We start from the raw sequence: 22,614 nt of genomic DNA on the forward strand, positions 1-22,614 counted from the left end.
CCATACTATCTAAAAATCAATGGAAAAATAAATGATGAACAAAAAACAAACAAAATAAAACAAGAAAAAAAAAGTATATATAATGGAATATTATTCAGCCATTTAAAAAAAGTAAATCCTGCCATTTGCGACATGAATGGATTTTGAGGGCATTCTGATAAGTGAAGTCAAATAGAGAAAGACAAATAGTATATGATTTACATGTGGAATAAAAAAATAACTGAACTCATCGATACAGAGAGCAGATTGGTTTTTGCCAGAGATGAGGATCAGGGGAGCAGAGGATGGGTAAAGGTGGTCAGAGATCCAAATTCCCATTTACAAATAAGTAAGTTTTGGGGATGTAATGCACAGCATGGTGACTATAATTACCAATACTGTACACTTGAAAGTTCCTACATGAGTAGATCTTAAAAGTTCTCATCATAAGAAAAATATTTGTAATTCTGTATTAACTATACTTGTAATCATTTTGTAATATATAAGTATATTAAATAATTATGTCATACACCTTAATATAATTTTGAAGGTCAATTATATCTCAATAAAACTGGGGGGAAAATGGTGCCCAAGACTCATGTGGCTCCTGCCCTTATGGGACTTACAATTAAGCAGTGGTATTAGTGTTTTTTTTAAGTGAGGCTAACTTAATTTTCATAACAACTTTATGAAGTTTTATAAGTTATTTTCATTAATACTGTTATAATCAAGAGTTTTCTGATAAGTGCTCAAATTAAGCAGGATTCTCAGACACAAAATAATATGGCAGTGATAGCCCAATTTAGATATAACGGGACTGAGAATGGTGAAGTATGGGTTGAAAAGCACGCATTAATGAAAAAGACCATTTAAGGGGTAGTCTGTAGTACATGTGACAACATGGTAATGGAAGTGGAGTTAGACTTGGTTTGTATTTGAGTCACGGCACAAAAAAAAAAGAAAGAAAAAGAAAAGAAATAAAGAAATAGTTTGAATTTAGTGGATCGGGAAATATACATTGAAGGTAAATATAAGCCATCTTCATGGTTGGATAAGGGGAGGAGATGCGAAAAGAGTAAAATTGAGTTCCCTTCTAAACTTGAACAAATGGGTATATAAGAGAATGATTGGAGGAGGGCAATTTAACATTAAGAGAGAAATCAAAGATTTGTTGCTTGGGGACTACTAATTTTCAGGTCTTTCCGAGTCATCAAGTTAGAGGTGCTCAGTAGACAGTTATATCTGTGAGTCAGGAGCTTTGAGAAGGATATTTTAGCCAGAGATAATGTTTTGGCATCTGTGTAACACAGCGTTATTTTAAAATAGCTGCTCATTTTAAACTTTTGTCTCCTTTTGCTTTTATGATGCCCTCTTCCTAACATTTAAAGCTCTGGAAATAAATGCTTAGCAGTTACAAATATAATTTCATTTAACAAACACGTAGGAGATACAGAGCCAAATCCTTCAGGATTTGGGCCATTAAGGAACACAACAACTATAAAGGAGCACAACAACTTGGAGGATAGAAAAAACAAAGCAATAAAAGGCAATCTATAAGTACACCATAATGATGGTGCAAATAGAAACTGTTGCAGAGACAGTTCAATTTCATAAATATTAGCATAGGGGAAGTGAATAAAGATAAACAGTACACAAAGAGGGCCAGAGTAGTAATGAAGGAAAGAAGTCCAGGGGGGCATAAATAATAGCTAATACACATTTTTAGATGTACCTGTTGGGAGATGTTTGAGGCCATTCAGACTGGGAGGGCATTCATAAAGCCAGAACCCTGTGCTGGTGCAGCCTTGGCCTTGGAGCAAGAGAGAGTAGGCCCATGGGCCAGGCAATGACGTTTATTCCTGTTATAATTGTACGTCCCATGTGCAGGAACCATTTGTGATTCTTGTGGGTCACTTAATGGGTCTCATCAATTTTGCAGGTGTCAAGACATAGCAGCAACCTGTGAGCCAAAGGAGCATCTTACTGCCTTTAGTTTATTAATTTTAGACAGCACCTTCTTTCCACAAGGCCAACTTGAGTCACTGTTTCAGAGTAGTTACTTGAACAAATAAAGGTGATGTGCTCAATAAACTTCAACTCCATGGCTAAATGACATCATCCAGGCTCTAATACTCACCTGAGTTGCCATGTAGATTTAGAGGGAAGATCTTGTTAAAATAAAAATATTTAAGTATGGTGCCAGATGGGTACTGAAAATATTGGGAGGATCACTTTATAAATTATATGATTGTCTAACCTCTTTGCTGTGTACCTGAAACTAATTTAAAATAATACTGAATCTAAATTTCAATTAAAAAATAAAATTTAAAAATATTGACTATAAATCACACTTTAAATTTATTGCCAGGAAATGACCAAAGGTAGGGATGTAGCAGTAACCTTGGAAAAGCGGTCCCTTGCTTCTGCCTCTTCCATCTTATAGAAACAATGTGTAAACCAGAAGCACAGTGGTCCTGAGTGGCAGGGGACCATATGAGTTATCTCTAATTTGGGGATGTAAAAATAGTGCTATTGAAATTCGATTAACTTAAAAATACAAATAAAATTTATTATATTCATTGCCTAAATATTAAAAATATAACATGAGAAAATTATTCTTGATATGTCCTCATGTATTTTAATCAACTGAAGCTTTCTGTCCAGCCTTATCTGTCTGTAATAGTGTTTCACTGCTATTTTCAGAAGAACTCATTTTTTACATGTGACTTTATTATTTTTAACCTTTTGTAATTTCTGGAAATCTTCAAAATTGCATAATATGGTTACTAAATTTTAAATAACTAGTGACACCTTCAATATAGATCCTAATATTTTTATTTAAAAAATAGTCTCCAAATGGGCTAAGATGCCTGATAAGAACAAATATATTCTCAATTCTAGTTTATTTTTGTATTATTACATACTAGTGACCTGTCACATGAAATTGTGCGAGATCTGGGACCCCTCCCACCCCCCTCCGCACCATGGGACCGCCCCGAGTCCCAAAATCCTTCCCTGCATGGCCGGCACACCATGGATGGCCCTGAGTCCTGGAGTGCTGCCCCGATGCCCCGCCTCTGGGCTGTGCACAGCGGCCAGTGGGCCCCGCACCCACAGCGTGCATGCGGGGCCGCAGAAAAACCAGCGGAAGCCGTGCAAAGCGGCCACCAGGACCCTGTGCCCCCGCGGGGCTGCAGGAACCCCAGTGGAAGCTGTGCAGAGTGGCTGCTGGTCCCGCCCCCGCTGCCCTGCCCCCACTGTGCGCACCACCATCTTATGACGGCGTTATGGCATGAGGGTCAATTTGCATATTACCTTTCATTATATAGGATAAGTGGTTCAGCCCAGGTTTTTTTTCACAGAAACTGCCCTCCTTCATTTAGAATTCCTTTAGCAATTAATAATATTGTAAGACAGAACTTGTCAGAGAGGTTGCCTATATTTATGATCTTGTTAATGTTTTGCCAAATTTAGATATTGGAAAAATATAGGCCTTTATAATATTCTGATGAAGTGCAGCATAAAAATATTCTGAAATTAGGAATTCCATCAAATCCTATTGAGAATATAAACATATTATAAAATTAGAAACTATCTAAAAATTATTCTCACAAGTTATGGAATAAGTTAATTCCATATTTAAGGAATTAAAAATTAAATCTTGTCCTTTGAGAACTCAATATTTGATATGTTCAGTTTCTTTCTTGCCTCATTTTCTTTCAGCACATTTTAGTGTGCTTTTATTGCAAGTTTTGCTTATTCCCTAGAAGTTTCAAGAGCTAAAATATTGTGGTACTCCATTTACTGAATACTATGATTAAAGATTTCCAAGTGATTTTGCAGGAAAAAAATGCATCTAAAAATTAGGATGTGTTTACAAAAAGTTGTTCTTCAATCAGAATTATGAAGGATGCCAAGAAAATGGGGATTACCTTGCTGAAGCATCTTCATTTATACATTTTTTTATATTTTAATTTTTAAATTACCATTTACTTTCATTATTATTTTGTATTCATTTCAGGTGCATAATATAGTGATTAGATAATCATATACTTTACAAAGTATTCCCCCTGATATTTCTAGTACCCCCTGCTATTTTCAGTATCTCTATTTCCATTGAATCTGTCGATTGCTTTGGGTAGTATGGACATTTTAATAATGTTAATAATTAATGTTAATTAATAATGTTAATTTATTAATGTTAATTCCTATCTGTGAGCATGTATATGCTTCCATTTCATTTATTTGTATCTTCAATATTTTTTCACCGATGTCTTACAGTTTTCAGAGGATAGGTCTTTCACCAGCTTGGTTAAATTTATTCCTAGGTATTTTATTTTTTTTATGTAATTGTAAATGGGATTGTTTTCTTAATTTCTCTCTATGATAGTTTATTACTGGGTACAAAAATGTACCTGATTTCTGGATATTAATTTTGTATCCTGCTCCGATTTCTATGGTGATGAGTTGTTTAACATGGTTCCATATCCTTCATCAAGTTTTTGTGTGATATCCCCATCACTAGTTCGCTGAAGAGCCATTAAGTACTAACAGTTCAATTTCTAGTATTTGGAAGAGCTCTGTTTTGAGGGCTTGACTTTTGAGCCCCACACATTACCTAGTTTCAACTGTGTTGTCCATCAAGTGCAAAATGGTTTTAATAAGAATCTATGTAACTGGGCTTGATCATTTAGGTTAGTTTGTGAAATGACTTTTCTTGATGTTGAGCTCTGAGTTTTGCTACCTTCATCTACCATTGGACCCTGCCTTTTACTTAGAGAAAGATCCAGGTCAGCGGTTCTCAACCTGTGGGTCAAGACCCCTTTGGCGGTCAAACGACCCTTTCACAGGGGTCGCCTAAGACCATCCTGCATATCAGATATTTACATTATGATTCATAACAGTAGCAACATTACAGTTATTAAGTAGCAACGAAAATAATTTTATGGTTGGGTCACAACATAAGGAACTGTATTTAAAGGGCCAGAAGGTTGAGAACCACTGATCCAGGTGAACTTCATGGTTTATTGCTGTATTTGACCATGAATTACTGCTTGTCAAATGTTGTATTCCACAGAAAATACATTTGGAGATGGTGATCGCTTGTGGGAGATTTATTAGGGGGTGTACTTGGGGTTAACTCATGTGAAATAGAAGGAAAAGAAAGCAGACAGAAGTTTAGCTGCAATGCAATCTCAATAGAAGCCCTATCTGACCCTCCCGGGAGTTCCGGAGCCTGAGTTGGGGTGTGGCCAGGCTTTTATAGTTTCATGTTCAATAGTCACTGAATGAAGGCTGCCTATGAAGAGGGCAGAGGCTGTACCTAAAGAAGAATAAGAGCTGAGGGATGTCTGCAGCAGCACTTCCAGCTGCTGGGACAGTAAGTCGTTTATTCCTGAAGGGGAATCTTAGCATGCATCACAGCACCTACACTTCCCTTTGATGCACTTAATGCAGTTCTATAATTGGCTTTCTTTCTCCAATATGCTGAGAACATATTTGCAGAAAATCAGAAGCCAAAAGTGCTTGGGGCTCACAAAAGTTATAATGTATCCCTGAAACCTGGATATGCCTACTTCTAGACTTTCTGTTATGTAATTAATGTCTTTATTACTTAAGTCACTATTAGTCAGAGTTCTATTACTTGTAATCAAAAGCATCCCTAACAATATATAACCAAAATGATACAGCCAATCTATTCAAAGATTAAAATAACCAATCAAAAAAAATCCCAACAAAAAACTCAACAAACAAATTAATAACCCCAAAACTATTGAGTTCTGATGGGGTGAATAGGGAGGGTCTCTACTGAGGACACTTGGGCTGAAACCTGAATCACAGGATAGGGCCAGGCAGGAGAAACAACCCCAAAAGCCTGAGGCAGAGGTGAGTTCAGCTAGTTCACCAGCATGGCTGTCAATGGTGGAATCAGTATCTCAGTAGTAATGTTTGGGCATGAAAATGAGATATTTGAGGGCACTGGGTGCACATTTCTTTATAGTTTTCTTCTAAGGTCCAGGCCTCTAGAAAAGGTCAAAGTGAGAATGTGGGAATATGGAAAAAGAGCAATAGAGGTGCAGGGGTACATCTCAGGACAGAATTTGGTTTGTTGGGCTATAGCTTATGATGTTTCAGATACTCCAATGACACTTTTTAAAAAATTCTTTATTGTTTAAAGTATTACATATAGTATTACATATGTCTCCTTTTCCCCACATTGACCTCTCCCCAGCCACCCCCACCCCCCAGCACATGCCCTCACCCCCCTAGTGTCTGTATCCATTGGTTATGCTTCTATGCATGCATACAAGTCCCTTGGTTGATCTCTTACCACCCCTCCTCCCATGCCTTCCCTCCGAAGGTTACTTCATTTCATGTTGTCCCAAAGCTCCCTTAGGCTCTCCTCCTGCTTTCTAATTTTTTTCTACAGTTGCTGTTCAGATTGGGTGTGTTTTTCTGCCCCATCTTCTAACTCACTAATTCTGTCGTCCGCTTCTTCTAGTCTACTGTTGAGACCTTCCATTGTGGTTTTTTTTTATTGTAGCTATATCATTTTTTAATTTCCTCTTGATTCTTACATAAGTTGTTGATTTTCTCATCCACCCAGTTTATGAACTGTATGACCCTTACTCTGACATAATTTCTTACTGTACAGCACCAATGATGCCAGTGTGAAGATGTATTTGCTAAACTGCTGCCAGTAATCACTCAGGAATTACAGAAAATGGGAAAGACTTTAGTGTCAGCCTGGGGTCATGGCAGGAGACAGGAACATTTAAATAGGCAGAGATTTAATATGATAAATTGGGTGCTTTCAAAATCATTGGAAGGCCTAGAGAGGTGAGCTCTAGTCTGGGTTTCCCAAATGATTCCCAGACATGCCAGAGCAGAATCATCAGGAAAGCTTCTACCTCTGAGACCATGGAGTTTCCAGAACATCTAATTGTAACAGAGGTTCTGGAATCACAGAGCTGAAACTGTGCACTCAACACCTCTGCTGTCACTACTCCATCGTGCTAGTGACGGCGCCCTGGAACCTGGAGTCCACCGCAGCCTGTGCTTCAACTCCTCCTGCCAACACTCTGGAGAGTGATGTCAATCTTTGCTTCAGAAGATCTCACATCTCCATGAGACCTTGCTTGCCAACCAAGCAGTGTTAGGAGATGACCACCCTCACTTCTGCCTACAAATCTTTCATAGTTGCATCAGTGTCACAGGACCTTATTGGAATCCAGAGCTCTAGCTGTAAAAGCATCTGGGAGTTATATATTTAACTCTTAAGTCTCCTTGATGAAGGAAGACATGATACAAGGTGGTCAAATGGAATTTCAATGAGCCAAACCACAGCATACCACACAACTGTATACAGGCAACATTCTTATTCTTTCAGAGGGAGGAAAGAGATGATAAGAGATATCTGTTGGCATTGGTTCTCGTATTGGTTAAAAAGGATACCCTGTGAGCCATTAATCACTAGGAATAGGGAGTTCCTTAAAAACAAGTCATACTGGATAGTTTATTAAAGTGATAAGTAATAGAACTGTATGGCTATAATGTATCTAGATTTTAACAAGGCTTTTGCCTCAAACTTTTATATCATGGGGCAAACTTGTGAAATGTCAAGGTAGTGGTATAGTTAAATGGATTTGCAATTAATAGACAGATTAAGAAATGCTGATCTATACTAATAGAAGCCTATGTGGTCATCACGCCCTCATGCTGTGACACCCTCATGCCTTCACAACCCATCACCAGGAAGCTGCGTGCACAATGGGTGCTCGGGGGTGGTTGGGGCTGCATGAGTGGTGAGGTGCGTGGGTGGGTGGGGACTTGACCAGGAGGTACATCAGGGGAGCGGATGGCGGCTGCCACTGCCCAGGGCCGGCCCGAGGCTCGGGAGCCACCAATGGCGGCTGCCACTATGGGGAGCGGACGGCTGCCACTGCCCAGGGCCGGCCCGAGGCTCGGGAGCCACCAATGGCGGCTGCCACTATGAGGGCCCAAGCTCAGGCAACGAGAGCCGGGCCGAGGCTCAGGCAAGCCGCAGTGGCTGCGAGGGCCAAGGCTCAGGCAGCCTCACGGCTGGCAGTGGCAGCAGCAGAGGCGTGATGGGAGTGTAGCCTTCCCCTGATCGCTGGGTCGCCTCCTGCAGAGGGATGCCAGAGGCAGCAGCAGTGAGGGGGTGCTGGGGACAGTGCCTTCCCCTGATCAGCCGGTGGCCTCCCATGGAGGCTAAGCCATCAGTAGGACATCCCCGGAGGGCTCCTGGACTGTGAGAGAGGGCAGTCCAGGCTGAGGGACGCCTCCATCACCAGTGCATGAATTTTCGTGCACCGGGCCTCTAGTTAGTAGATAAATATCCAGTTATAACACACACTATAGAAATTTATGTTGATCTTGCCCTGCATTACACAATGACTCCAGCAAGGACATTGACTTTTAAAACTAGCAATAGTCATTATTTCTTGAGTGCTCACTCTAGGTGAGGCACTATAGATACATGAAATTGTTATTATCTCTATTATAAGTATGGGGAAACTGATGCCATAAGGTGCAAGTGGGTTGCCCATAGCTTTGTGTCAGGTAAGCAGCAGTACTGAGATTCATACCCAAAATTGCTTTAAGAAAGAGGTCACAGAGGGAGGGAGAATGCTGCAACACTTCTAGGAGAAACTGGCCAGTGTCATAACTGCTCAGAAAGCCGGGAATTGCCATTCTCGGTTATCCCACCAGAAGTCCAGGGCCGGCCCATTATCTTGCAGGATCTGGTCAGTATCTCACAGACTGAAACTCATATTGACAAACTTCATTAAAAATTCACATATAAAACCAGATGCCAATTTATTAAACTATGAGGAATGTGACAGTCAAACTGACCAAATATGGACGTTATTCTTGCCTGCAACATCTGAAAGAGCCTGATAAGCAGAACGTTGATTGCAGAGGATGGAATCAGACCGAGGAGACTCCGATCAGAATGCTAACAGGCTGCAGTCTCTGACGTCACAACAGGAATGCAAACATCTGCTGGCTGGCAGGACCTCTGATCTACCTGGGAGGCAATCTCTTATTTGGCCAGGCAGTGTCAGAATTTGCCTTTCTAACTCCTTTTTATACACTTTTATGATTGATTGCTATTCTTTCTTTAGATATTTTAATGATTTTAAATAAGTTGTTTTGGATTAAAAGTTAGTGGTGTGTTTTTTTTCTCTTTAAGGTGACTATTTTGATCAGTTTACTGTTGGTAAAATGACTTAACCTTAGAAATTATAATTTCTGTATTTCCAAATCCACTGTTGTCCTTGTGCACTACCTATAGGCTGCAGGTCCATCTGATTCCCTTACCTGTGCTGCCATTGCTAAGTTAACAAGAACAAATAAGAACAAAAGTACCAGTGCTGACATACAGAGTTAAATAGCAGCACAGTTTTTTGTTTTGTTTTTTTTTTTAAAGACAGCATTTTCATTTCACATACGCTCACTGTGAGTCAATAGTGTGCAATGTGTGGTTATCAAAGAAGCCAGGATAGACTTCCCTGTATTAACTGTGTCAACATAATGAATGAGCGACTGAGTTTCTGAGAGAGTTGATAGCCTTACCCTTCACTGACACTCCATGCCTAGAGTAACAATGTTTATTTAGTGCAGGGCTCACATTTTTAGATGATATTCACAGCCTGGAATATATTCTGAGGAACCGACCAGATGGAGATGGGCTTTGAAATCACATTCTGACAAATGGTGGTAGGGACACTGGTGATATTTAGCTTAAGGAAGAAAAGATTTAGGAGAAAAGCAAGAAAATCTTAGTGTTATTGAGTGCTTATAGGCCAGCCAGGCATTGTGCTCAGTCTTTTAACGGGCTTCAACCACTGTGGGTCTATCATAAGGAAAGGAAATACTTCACTTTGAGTTGCCCTGGAAGGCAGGGCAGACAGTAATCAGTACATTCCATGGAAGGACAACTCTGCTTAGTAGATTAATGGCATTTATAACTCTCAAAGCTGTTCAACAGCAGAAGGAGCTGCCTTAATGTTAAAGGGGCTCAAGTTTTTGGAGATGCTCAAGCAGAGACTGGTCAGACTTTTGATGGAGATATTTTGGAGAGGCATGGATCAGAGGAACTCTGAGACTTTGTCCTGCCTTATCCTGTGAGTGTATCGTTATCTTACAACACAGTTATCCTTTTTGTTTGTCTTTCAGTTTAGTGGCATTAACCTTAAATTGTAAATGTCACTTCCAAATCAGTAGATTAATTGTTGTGGGGACACTAGTTACTATGTCATTCCTGGAAACTAAGACAACTCTTCCTGGCAACTCAGACAATTCAGCACAACTTAGAGTGGCAAGGATGGGAAAAACACTTGTGAGTAGGTCATTAAGTATGATAGCAAGAAGAGACCAACTTCCTCATTTGCCCCAGACCCATGTATTCTGAGAATGGGAGAAACAGGACCATATATTGATTGCTTTTTCAAAGCATGGTAAATGATCATTCTCAAATAGTTTGAAAGCTTCAAATGTAAGTGGCATTTATTTCCATGTTTGCATTTAAATAATAAATATTACTGATGCGTCTGAAATCCCCTCTAATTGCATTCCCTATTTTGAGCTTTGTAATAGTTAATGAGGGAACTTTGAGTTTCAACCAACCTGTGCTTTCATGGCAATCAACATCACACCTTAACAACTGGTACCTTTGAATGGGGAAAACATGAATGTCCACATAAAATAACCAAAGAATGATGAACCTAGAGAAAGCCTAACTGTCACATCAAACTAGAGGAGACTTGCAAGCCTAGTGAGATGAAATGACTCACACACAGTCACGTGGCTAGGGGGGAAGCTGAGCACGTACCTTTCTTCTCTTGTCCCCTCACTCACTGATGCAATTATATGTTGTATTCTTGCCATGATTCCTTTTCTTTCTTTCTTTTATATTTATATTCTTGCAAGTAGAATTTTTTTATATTGCTCACTCATATCTTCTTATTTTTTTAAAAAAATCTTTATTGTTGAAAGTATTACATGTGTCCCCCTTTTTACTCCATTGATTCCTTCTAGCCCTCTCCCCCCAACCCCTGCCCGCCCACACCAGGCCTACATCAACCTATTGTTTATGTCCATGGGATATATGGATATATGGATATATGGATATATGGATATATGGATATAGATATAGATATAGATATAGATATATATTCTTTGGTTGGTCTCTACCCACCCACCCTCATCTTCCCTCCGAGATTCAGCAGTCTGTTCCATGCTTCTATATCTTTATTCACAGCCTTGTTAATCTGTGATGTGAGGAGAGAGTATCTGAGTAGTATTCTAATATATATATATATCTCCAATATCCTTAGTTCTGTAGGCAGGAATTCTAAGGACTCTTTTGTTTTTAATCCTGAATTGTTCTTGGATCTCTGCAGTGCTGCATATGATGCTGTCCTTGACAGAAATGTGGCCATTAAGAAGCTCAGCAGACCCTTTCAGAACCAAACGCATGCCAAGAGAGCTTACCGGGAACTGGTCCTCATGAAGTGTGTGAACCATAAAAACGTGAGTTGTTATTTTTAAAGCTCTGATAGTGGGAGGTTGTGAGATCGGGGAAAGAACATTAGTATGCCAACTTGAGTAGGAAAAGCTTTCTTTACTTTGCAATTTGTCTTTAAGGTTGTTTATCCTGTCCATATGCTACATTTAATTTCATTGTCCTCATGGTAGCTTTCTGCTTAAAAAATCATCTAAAAACCATATGGCATGGAGGGGATAAATTTGGTGGATATTTCCCTGTTATGAAATTAACCATATTTGGTTATTGTGCTCCAAATTAAGTGGAGAGCTCCATTCTTCTCCAAAATAAAAACAAACAAAAACAAAAATATCCTATAGAACAATATGTTATGTTTCTTTATAATTTCAATTTAATTATTAGCAGATGAAGATTTGTATTTCCTTTTTCTTTTACCTAGAGTCTGGTAGTGGCCTCCACTTGTTCAGTGCACATGCTGTGCTTTGGCAACTTGTTTTTGTAGGGCTGCACAGCCGTGCAGGGGGATATTTGCAGATCACTTCAGAACAGGATCATCAAGAACATTTCTCCTTGGAACTCAGTAGGGTTCAACCATAATGGGACTTTCTTCACTTCCAAGTATAAGCTTCTTCAACCACAGGCAAAGGCCACTAGAATTCTTTCTATGTTTTCATTCTTCTTAGTAAGGATAAATGGGAGATAATTCATTGTTGTAGTAATGACTATTATTAAGAAATAAAATATATAATAAATATAGTACATATAAATCTAATCTAATAATAGACAAACAGGGTAATTGACCATACCTTCGCTATGCCTCCCATTGGCTAATCAGCGAGATATGCAAGTTAACCGCCAACAAAGATGGCGGTTAATTTGCATATGTAGGCGCAAAGCAGAGCAGCGAAGCCGCTAAAGGCAGCTCTGGCTGGAGGAGCGAAGGCCTGGGTGTCAGGTGCTGGAGGAAAACCGGTGCTGGCAGCCAGGGGAAGGGAAGGCCTATTGCACGAATCTTTTCGTGCAACAGGCCACTAGTATATAATAACTAGAGGCCCAGTGCATGAAATTAGTGCATGGGTAGGGTCCCTAGGCTTGGGGCCAGTGATGAGGGCTGACTGGGGCCTTCTGGCTGTTGGCTGGGGCCTTCCTTCATCCCGCGCTGCTCCCTGGTGGTCAGTGCAATCGAACTCCCAGTCTCCTGGTTGAACTCCTGAGGGGGCACTTTGCATATTAGCCTTTTATATATAGATTCCTCTCTCCCTGCTTTAGTTTGGAAGTTATGTGCTTTTTTACTATTTATATTTTATGATTACCTTGTTATAAAGTTAATCTTTTTCTTATAAAAATCTATTATTATTTGATTTTTCTTATCAATATCTATTAATTCTATGTATATTAAACTTCATGGGAAAATATCATTTTTTATTTTAGAGTTAACATTAATGTAATTTACCCTTTACTCCTTTTGTTGCTCTTTAGTCCAGGCTTCATCTTCAGACTTTTTTCTGTGATCATTTTCTTTTTGCCTGAAGATAACAGGTATCAAATTCTCTTAGATGTTGTTCAACCAATCAAAGCATGATATGCTAGTGATATGCTAAGGCCGCTCAACTGCTCGCTATGACATACACTGACCACCAGGGATAGACAGTTGACCAGTTGACCAGTTGCTATGATGTGCACTGACCATCAGGGGCAGACAGCCAACTGGTCGACCAATCACTATCATGTGCACTGACCACCAGGAAGCAGATAGTCCGACTGGTAGGTTAGCTTGCTGCTGGGGTCTGGCCCATTGGGACTGGGCAATACAGGGATGGACATGCCCTGGAGCCCTCCCATGGTCCCTTCTGCAGTTCCTCCCCGGCCACCGGCCGCGATCAGCCCCAATCAGGACTGGGTGAGACAGCCCTGATTGGCCCCGATCGCTGGCCACTTGGAGGGACCCCACCCATGCACAAATTCGTGCACTGGGCCTCTAGTTATATTATAAATTATTATAATACTACTGTATAAACAGTAACTATTATAACTCCCTACAAAGTTTTTCTTAAGTAAGAAAATCACACAGAATATATGAAACTAGAGGCCCAATGCATGAAATTTGTGCATGGGTAGGATACCTAGGCCTGGCTGGCGATCAGGGCCGATCTGTGGGACAACTGGCAGGGCGATCGGGGGGGCCCCCCCGCTGGCACCCACCATGGCCAGCCTGGCGCCGCCCACTCACCGACCCCGCCCCCCCCAATCACCCTGCCACAGCTGCCAGTCACCTCCCTCTGTGGGGCGACCAGCAGGGTGATCAGGGGCCCCCCACTGGGACCCGACTTGTCTGGCCTGGGGTCTGCAGGCTGGAGGCAGCTCCTGTGTTGAGTGTCTGCCCCCTGGTGGTCAGTGTGCATCATAGCAATCGGTCGTTCCACCTTTTGGTCAATTTGCATATTAGGCTTTTATTATATAGGATTATCAATGTAAGCTTATAAATAAATGAATTTGTCATAAGGCACATCTATCAATGGCACTAAGAAGAAGCAAATATATGAGTGTTTAGTCAAATGATATTTGAAATACAAATATGTGGATTCAGGCTCAATGGCATTGTTTCTCTTTTCCTCTATTACACTGTTCCAATGACTTTTTAGTTTAGTCATTTGACAAATATTTGTTGAATGAATGAAATGTGCCAGATATAGATCTAGATATTCTGAGTACTAAGAATAGAGCAGTGAAGATAGCAGAGACGGGGTCCTGCCCACGTGGAGCTCATGTTCTAATGGCAGAAAAGCTCATGTTCTAATGGCCATCTACCAAACTGATGGGTAAAAGTATGGAATGGCAAATGGTGATAAGTACTATTAAGTAAAACAAAGCAAAGAAGGAAGATAAAAATTCTGGTGAATGTGGGGTGGAGTAGAGTTACTTTTTTAAATAGGCTGAGCAAGAAACACCTCTCTGAGAAAAGGAAATATTATGAAGTATGTACCCATCTTTAACTTGGCTATGCAAGGAATATGGTGCTTCTAGAAAGGAACATAGAAATGATGGAAAAGATAATTCCTAAGAAAAGTCATTCTAGTAAAGCAAGTTGTTCTTTCAGTATGTTAAATAAAGACAAGAGCAAGAAAACCACATGGCCTATGCAATCTATTTTTATGATAGCAAAGAGCATGAGAAATACCATAGGCAGTGGAAGTAGGATGGATACTAGTAATGAAGCAACTGTGTGGAAAAGTTTCACAGTTTGTGTTTTCATATGTTTATATTTTCCTAGTCCTCCTTCCTGCCCTTATATACAATAAATGCATTGCAAAGAAATTTCCACTTACTTGGGAATCATACTCCCCATTCTTGATGGGGAAGTTCACATTTATGTGAAATATGGAGGTTCACATTTATGATATCTAAAAAGAAGTTCCAAATTGAAATGATAATTCGTAAATGGCATCCTACCTGCTACCACCTTTTGTGTGTGTATGTATGTATGTATGTATGTATGCATGCCTGCATGTATAAAAGTTTATGGAAATAAATTCTGGAACTTGCTAACAGAGAGAAAGTTCACTTACAACCAAGTGTAAATTTCGCTTCGGTACTTGTAATATTAAGTAAAAGCAGTCAGAATGCAGAACTCTGTTAATGCTGTGGAAAGTAAAGTGAAATAGTGAAGTAATTCCAAATAAAAATTTAATAACAGAGACGAGCATCCATTTAGAAAACAAATACTTAATTCTAGGAATTGGTAGCCAGTGTGACTGTGAGGCCAGGACAAACACTGATTCATCGCTGTGCACTTTAAGATACTGGAATAGAGGAGCTGAATCAGACTCCTGCCTGGACATTGTTCAACTAAAATGGAAATACCTGTGATGATCTGCTTCTAAAGACAAAACTTTAGGTGCTTAAAGTTGTATAAATCTTAAACTTGTACTTATCAAATTTTTGTGAAATGGTTGCATCTATACTGTGAATAGAAGATAGTTATCTATATTTTTAATTTTTATTTCCTGTTGGCACATTAGTACAGAATTCTTAACAGAAAGAACATTTCAGCTATTTGTGTATGCAATCTATTTGGAAATATGACAAAAGAGATCTTTTTTAATTTACTTATACTAGAAGGTAAAATTCTTTACTATCAAATATATATAGCACAAAGCAGGAGACAATAAGTTTAATACTAGTAAATAAACTTTTGATAACTTTTTCCCATTTTCTACTAAATTCATTTTCCCCCACACATACTATTGGAATATTAGTTTAAATAATATTTGAGTGTGAAATAGAAGCAAAAGAAACTAAATTAACAATAAAAAAATCTTGAATTAGAGGTTCACCTTAAATTAGAGCATCATCTTGAAATAGAGCACCACCTTGAACTGGAACACCACCTAGCTCACTTAGAGGAAAAACATGGCCTTGCTAAGTCTTGTTGGGTGTTTCACTGCTGCTCCCTTTTCTTACAATGCTTTTCCTGCTTTGTTTAATGACCTTGTATTCTACCAAGTAGAACCATACTCTAATGCAGTATCACAATTACGTATCTTCTCTGACTCTTTCTTTTGCCTAAGAATTTCAGCTTTTTAATTGTATTTGAACCTGAAGACAAACCATATGTCCTTTCTGAGTATATTTTTCCATGTTCTGTGAGACAGTTCTAGAATTTTTTCCAACTTTTCTGTTTCCATCATAGCGCTAGAGTGTGACTTTGAGTTGGAAAAAATGCTATTCTAAATATGCTTTTAAAATAACTCATTCTCTCCCTTTTCTCTTTCACTCTTTCTTCTGTCCTTTCCACTATCTCTTTTCCAGATTATTAGTTTACTAAATGTCTTCACACCCCAGAAAACGCTGGAGGAGTTCCAAGATGTGTAAGTAATAAAACTCATGAAGGAAGGGAGAGCATAGCACTCTAGTAACTCAAGGGAAATTGACAACAATAAAATAGATGAACTCCCTTGTAGAGATCAAAGGGACATGAAAGCTGGCAGCAAATGAAAGGGATCTAGGGACAGGACAGAGGTTCTGTTTCTGGTGTTACTTCTGGTTCTCTGTGCTTTGTTGTTGTTCCATGTTCTTGTTTCAGTTGGAGAAGATATGTTATTTATTATGTGTTTTTTGTTATTGCTGATTCTGTGAGTTATTTAGAATGAGTTAATTCCCTTTGAAAAATACTACCAAAGAGAGATCCGATAATAATTATCTGTAATATTTATTTTTATGGTGCCTTTGATTTTGTGTAAAAAGAATCTACCTAGAAGTACAGTGATGACAAGCAGAGGAGAGAAAGTAAATCACACACCTTATCTTGTGTAATACAGATGCATTGCATTCAGTGGAAGATGCTATTTTGAAATTTTTTCTTATTTATAATCGTAATACTTGGGAAAGAGTTTCAGGAAATTCAGGGAAAAGGAGGACAAGACAAAAGTAGGAAATATATAGACAGGAACCACACACTAATAAATGCTTCTTCTATTAGCAACATGTGGTAGAGTTACCATGAGTTGCATGCATGCAAGACTTAGAAATATTTCATATTCTCGATTCAGTCAAATGTGGAGCTGGGGAGTTAGAAAGACATACAGATTTAGGAGAGGATTCTGATGTATTTGAAGGACTAAACAGATGATCTGGAACTAACCTGTGGCTTTACCCTTCCAGTTACTTAGTAATGGAACTGATGGATGCCAACTTGTGTCAGGTGATTCAGATGGAATTAGACCATGAACGAATGTCTTACCTTCTATACCAAATGTTGTGTGGCATCAAGCACCTTCACTCTGCGGGAATTATTCACAGGGTAAGCGCGCCTACTACAGAAATATAATGAAGACGTTTTAGGGAAGAGAAACTAACCGTAGATGATTTTCTTTATGTAGGGGGCTAGGTTAAGTAGACTGTCCTTCCTCATTTCTTTAATGTGAGAATTAGCACATAATCCACTAGTGTGTAGAAGGAAACTTAAGCTGTACTGTAGTTGATGTTGTTTAATGTTTTGTTCCAGCTCATTGAGAGTCAGCTTCTGAGAAGCCTCATGTCTTCTAGCCTGTGATTGGCAGAGGTCGCATGTGAAGTTGAAATAAGACAGTTCATTTACTCAGTTTGTTTCTGACAGAATAGACAGCTGCCCCAATCTGCTCTCCTGTCAGGCCTAGACATGAAATATAAGCTGAAAGGTTTATGTTGTCACAAGGAGAGAGCTAACAGATGACAATAAACCCCCCGCCCTCTAAAAACGTTTTTCAATATGAGCCTAAATTGTAAAGATGATAGTACAATTCTCATCTGGGTTGAACAAAGTTTCTGAGGTTATTACAAAAAATCCGAAAACTCATTGTAAACTCCTTTCAGGCAACAATCATTTGCATTATGTAGGGCTCTGCAGTAAGGGGAGGAGGCCACCAGTGCTACTGCAGGACTACCATGTTGATTAAGTAAGTAAATGAAAATCACAGGTTCCACCTGATGCTGGCTTTTCATTCCCTCTCTTGTTCCTATTGTCAGGATTTAAAACCAAGTAACATTGTAGTCAAGTCTGATTGTACATTGAAAATCCTCGACTTTGGACTGGCCAGGACCGCAGGCACGAGCTTCATGATGACTCCTTACGTGGTGACGCGTTATTACAGAGCCCCTGAGGTCATCCTGGGAATGGGCTACAAGGAGAACGGTAGGGATGCTTCTGACTCACAGCCACGGAGACTGTGAAGGAAATGAGTACATGTTTCAGATAGCCAAGAATAATACTCTCTTTCTTGTATATAAATATTATTTTTAATAGGGCTGCCAGCTTTTGTATTCAGAGGGGTTTTGTTTGTTTGTTTGTTTTTTAAAAACCATACTACTAAGAAAACTCACTCATTAAAAATGTGTAGGATGCCTCCAAGAAGTAAGCTTTGCTAGAAGAGCACTAAAATGTTATAGCTGCTCCCTTTTCTTACATGCGTTTTCTTCTTTGTCCCACTAAACAGTGAAATGGATACTACTGAGCACACATGCTGTAGGTACTGAGGAAAAAATGCTATTTGAGTTGCAGATCAGCTCAAAGTGAGTGAGGAAACAGGAATAAAACTATTATAGTTAACCATTTGGCTTTATGTCATATGTTAGAGAGATGGCTCTAGTCCTAGGGAAAGGCAAACAAAAATACACCACACATCTTTGGAGTGAGAATCTTTACAAATGCACAATGAATACTTGATTTAAAATAATCCAGATTGTTCAAGTTGGATAAGAGTTTCTTTATTGCTTTAAACTGATCTGTATCTAATATTTAGGGTAGCAGTTGCCTGGTAAATTTTTTATAAATTCCAAAAACCATAGAGAGAGAAAAATATTTTATACTACTGCTTTCATAAAAGAAACCTTGTAGTCATGAACACTTTAAAAGAAAAAGGAGAATCTTCAAAATGTATTCCAATATGTTTTTATTGATTAAAATGAAGGATTTATAAGTACCTATCAGAAAGTATCGCAATATATTATTTTGAAAAGAATTTTTAACAAATAATATAGCATATTAAAAATAACATATCTAATATATTTAGGAAATAAAATAGTTTTAAATTATAATTTTTATATGTACTCAGTACCTTTCATATTTATGTTATACTCTATTTAGTCCTAGCCATCCATTTTAATAAGTTCTATAAAAATAATTACCATTGTATTTTTATGTGCAGGTGCTATAGGTTAGGTACTTTTATGAAAATTTTGGGGTTATCAAAGTTTAAAAAAAATTTTGTGTACTTTCAGATTAGAAGAAAGCCAATACTTTTGTGCATCTGTATAGAAGAAGAGAAAAAGTCAGCCCCCAGGAAGGTCAGGTTCACTTCGGTGGACAATGGAAAAAGTCTGATACCTTTTGAATTGGAACAGGCAAATCTAGTCTAAATTATTTGGAAAAACAGATATTTGTATACATTCTTCCCAAGTTATTTTTTTTTAATCAAAGGTAAATCAATTTATAAAGCCAAGAAATCAAGGATCTACAGAGGCTGGGGGAGGTCTGAATTTGCCTGTTCTGGCTTTTCAGAGCTTTGCTGCACAAATGGTGCATAATCTCATCCCTTCTCCTTTCCTCACTAGAAAGGGTTGCAAGTTATTGCCTTAGTTGTTTTTTTTTTTTTTTGGCATCTCTAGATCCGTGCAGAAACCATACCTAGCACCTGTGCTGTTCTGCCACTTACGTATGGGAGGAATGTATTCATGCAGAAAAACCTGCTTGCGACATCAGGCATGCCCAGCTAACCCGTGCACCTAACCCTGCCTTCCTTCCCCAACGGGTGTTTCAGCCTAATGTTTTTGCCTCCAAGTTCCCTTTGTCCTTACTAAAAAGCTAGTTGGAAGAGGAGAAAGACTGGAAAGAGAAGGTGAAACATGTTTGGTTAACAAGTATGATAAGTATATGAATATAACAATTTTTAAAATACCTTTAATATCTCTTTTCACTTTACTTTCAGATGATTCTATTAAACATGCGCTAATTAATGCTATGTTTTTTTAAAAGAATTTCAAGTGGAAACTAAAACTGATATTTACTTATAAGAATTATTTATGAAGGAGAAGACTAAGTCTTAAAACCAGGGATTCAAATACTTCTGCCTTAAAACTATGGTTCTGGCCATTTCCTAGTTTCTTGGATTGGGTTGCACGTACCAAAAAAAAAAGTATTCCGTGTAACTGAACAGGATAGAAAATGGAAACAGCCACTGTCCAGGTTGAAGAAGATACTTTTGGTTAGTTGCTGCTTTTCCATGTCACCATTTCCTGGCACTAAAGAGGCAACCATAAAGTAATTTTCGAAAATTAAATTGAGCTCTCATACTAGACATTGATTATGTAATATTATAGTGCTGGTTTAAATTCATCTTTTTGGTCAACGTTTGGTGGGAAACAAAAATTGTACCTTCTAATCAACTGTTCTTTTTCCTCCTCCTTCAGAGATCAGTTATCTTAGTTAACTTTACTTTCCTCCCTTTTCTTCACTTCCCTCTCTCCTGTTCTAGTGGATATATGGTCTGTGGGATGCATTATGGGAGAAATGGTTCGCCACAAAATCCTCTTTCCAGGAAGGGACTGTATCCTTGTACCTTTTGCTGCAGCTTTACATGTCTTGTTCTCTCTCCCTTTAAACACCTAACAGTTTTACCAGGAGAGGAAAGATAGAAGCAAAAAGTTGGGTAAGTGGTGTAATTGTGATTTTTTTTAAAGTGATGATTTCTATATTCTGACCAGTACTGAAGACTACCTACCACAATGATTTAATTAAATTTCAGTGGGCTTTTTTCTTTTTAAATTATTTTGTCTACAAATCAAAGTAGCAGTGCTATTTTTTTCATAAATAAGAGAAGCAACCAAATCCCAAATTATTAAAATATATTTATCTTTATAATTAGAAAAATAAGCCACTGTTTGCAAGTATTTTCCATCTGCTTTCTAAAATGAATTTATGCTTCTATAACACTTAGGCAAGCTTTTGTCTATAGCTTCATTCATTTGAATTGCTCTTGACACTATATCCAGTCTTAAATAGGTCATTATAGCATTTTCTTCTTAAAACATGAGTTTCCACATTTAAAAATCATAATTATTATTCAAATTGCTGAGTGTCTGGTGGATTTAAAATAGGCCTCTCTCACTTGACTTGGATATGTGACTTAGACATAGATAATTACTTTTCCAATAAAATGTAGAATTTTTAAAAGCAGTGTAGATTTGAGTTCTACCACTGAGTCCTATACTAGATTCCATCAGAAATTCCTTGGAGTGATATTTATGATCTGGAATTATTAAATGAGCTGGTATATTTCTGAAATGAACAAAAGCTTACTCTCTAACAAAGGCACATATTTGTGATTGTAATATATAGATAATAAAGTTTACATATTAATAGAGAATATACTTTTTAAAATACAGAAATACTCTGCTAATACACAATAGTGAAATATAAGTGCAGCAACAGATAATGCAAGATTGAGTTCAATATATTTGCTACATGACATTTTTTTTGGAAATTACCAATAAGTATGTGGCCCATAACACTATTAAATCTTATATTTGACTAATAAGAAGGCTCTATTAAGAAACTCTTTTATGTAAGAAAGATTATGATTGATATTTAGTAGAAATAAAAGAAGAAAAGGCCTATAATAAAAGAAAATTGGACTCAATAAGAAATTAATACTATATTGAGCATATATTTATGTGGACATTTATTTATTCTGCTGGATATTAATGAGATATTCTCTAAATTCCAGTAATAATGTAAGAGTACCAGTAATGACATCTTCTAGAACTATACTGTCCAATAGGTAGCCACTAGCAACAGGTGGGTATTCAGCACTGGAAATTACAGCTAGTCTGAGTTGAGATGTGTTGTAGGTGCAAAATGTATACTAGGTTTTGAAGATATAAAAAGGAAGCATGTAAATATCTCATTAATCACTTTTATGTTGATTATGTATTGAAATGCCATTTCATTTTACTTTATATTATTTACATTTTGAGGATCAATTTTTTATTCAATGCAGTTGATTTGAATAATATTAAAATTTATATTTATATTTAAATGTATTGATTTCATACAAAAGTAGATTTTTTTTTTTAAATATATATTCCACTGATCCTTTACAGAGAGGAAGGGAGAGAGACAGATAGCCAGAAACATCGATGGGAGAGAAACATCAATCAGCTGCCTCCTGCACATCTCCCACTGGGGATGTGCCCACAACCCAGGCACACGCCCCCACCGGAATCGAACCTGGGACCCCTCAGTCCGCAGGCCGACGCTCCATACACTGAGCCAGACCGGGTTTGGCCAAAAGTAGATTTTTTTTTCCTTTGTGCTTTTGCCTTTAGGGTATAACACATTTCAGATTAAAAAAAAGAAAACTTCTCAATCAGTACTTAAAGACATCTATTTCTGTAAAGCATTGTTAATGAAATACAAAAAGCCTCATTTCCATATGGCATTGTTATAGCTTCTTTGATTTTTTATTAGCATGGTTCTCTGAGATCTGATTTAGCTCTTCAGATTTTCTTTTTCTTTATTGATTAAGGTATTACCTATGCATCCTTATCTCCCCATTCATCCCCCCACC

The 22,614-nt window shown here is 38.1% G+C and overlaps 1 protein-coding gene across 8 annotated transcripts in view; it reads left to right on the top strand.

Moving 5' to 3' along the window:
* MAPK10 (mitogen-activated protein kinase 10) overlaps nt 1-22,614 on the top strand; it is a 287,077-nt gene that overhangs the window by 187,746 nt on the left and 76,717 nt on the right. For 6 of the 8 annotated variants that reach the window (XM_014545974.1, XM_014545971.1, XM_005874100.2 and 3 more), the window contains 5 exons: nt 11,409-11,538; nt 16,322-16,380; nt 17,174-17,312; nt 18,017-18,182; nt 20,521-20,592. In XM_014545974.1, the coding sequence (XP_014401460.1) occupies nt 11,409-11,538; nt 16,322-16,380; nt 17,174-17,312; nt 18,017-18,182; nt 20,521-20,592 (566 nt within the window). The remainder of the gene's footprint in view (nt 1-11,408; nt 11,539-16,321; nt 16,381-17,173; nt 17,313-18,016; nt 18,183-20,520; nt 20,593-22,614) is intronic. The other 2 variants (XM_014545975.1, XM_005874097.2) reach the window with 1 other exon arrangement.

The sequence above is a fragment of the Myotis brandtii genome, unplaced genomic scaffold, assembly GCF_000412655.1.
Source record: "Myotis brandtii unplaced genomic scaffold, ASM41265v1 scaffold424, whole genome shotgun sequence".
Lineage (NCBI taxonomy): Eukaryota > Metazoa > Chordata > Mammalia > Chiroptera > Vespertilionidae > Myotis > Myotis brandtii.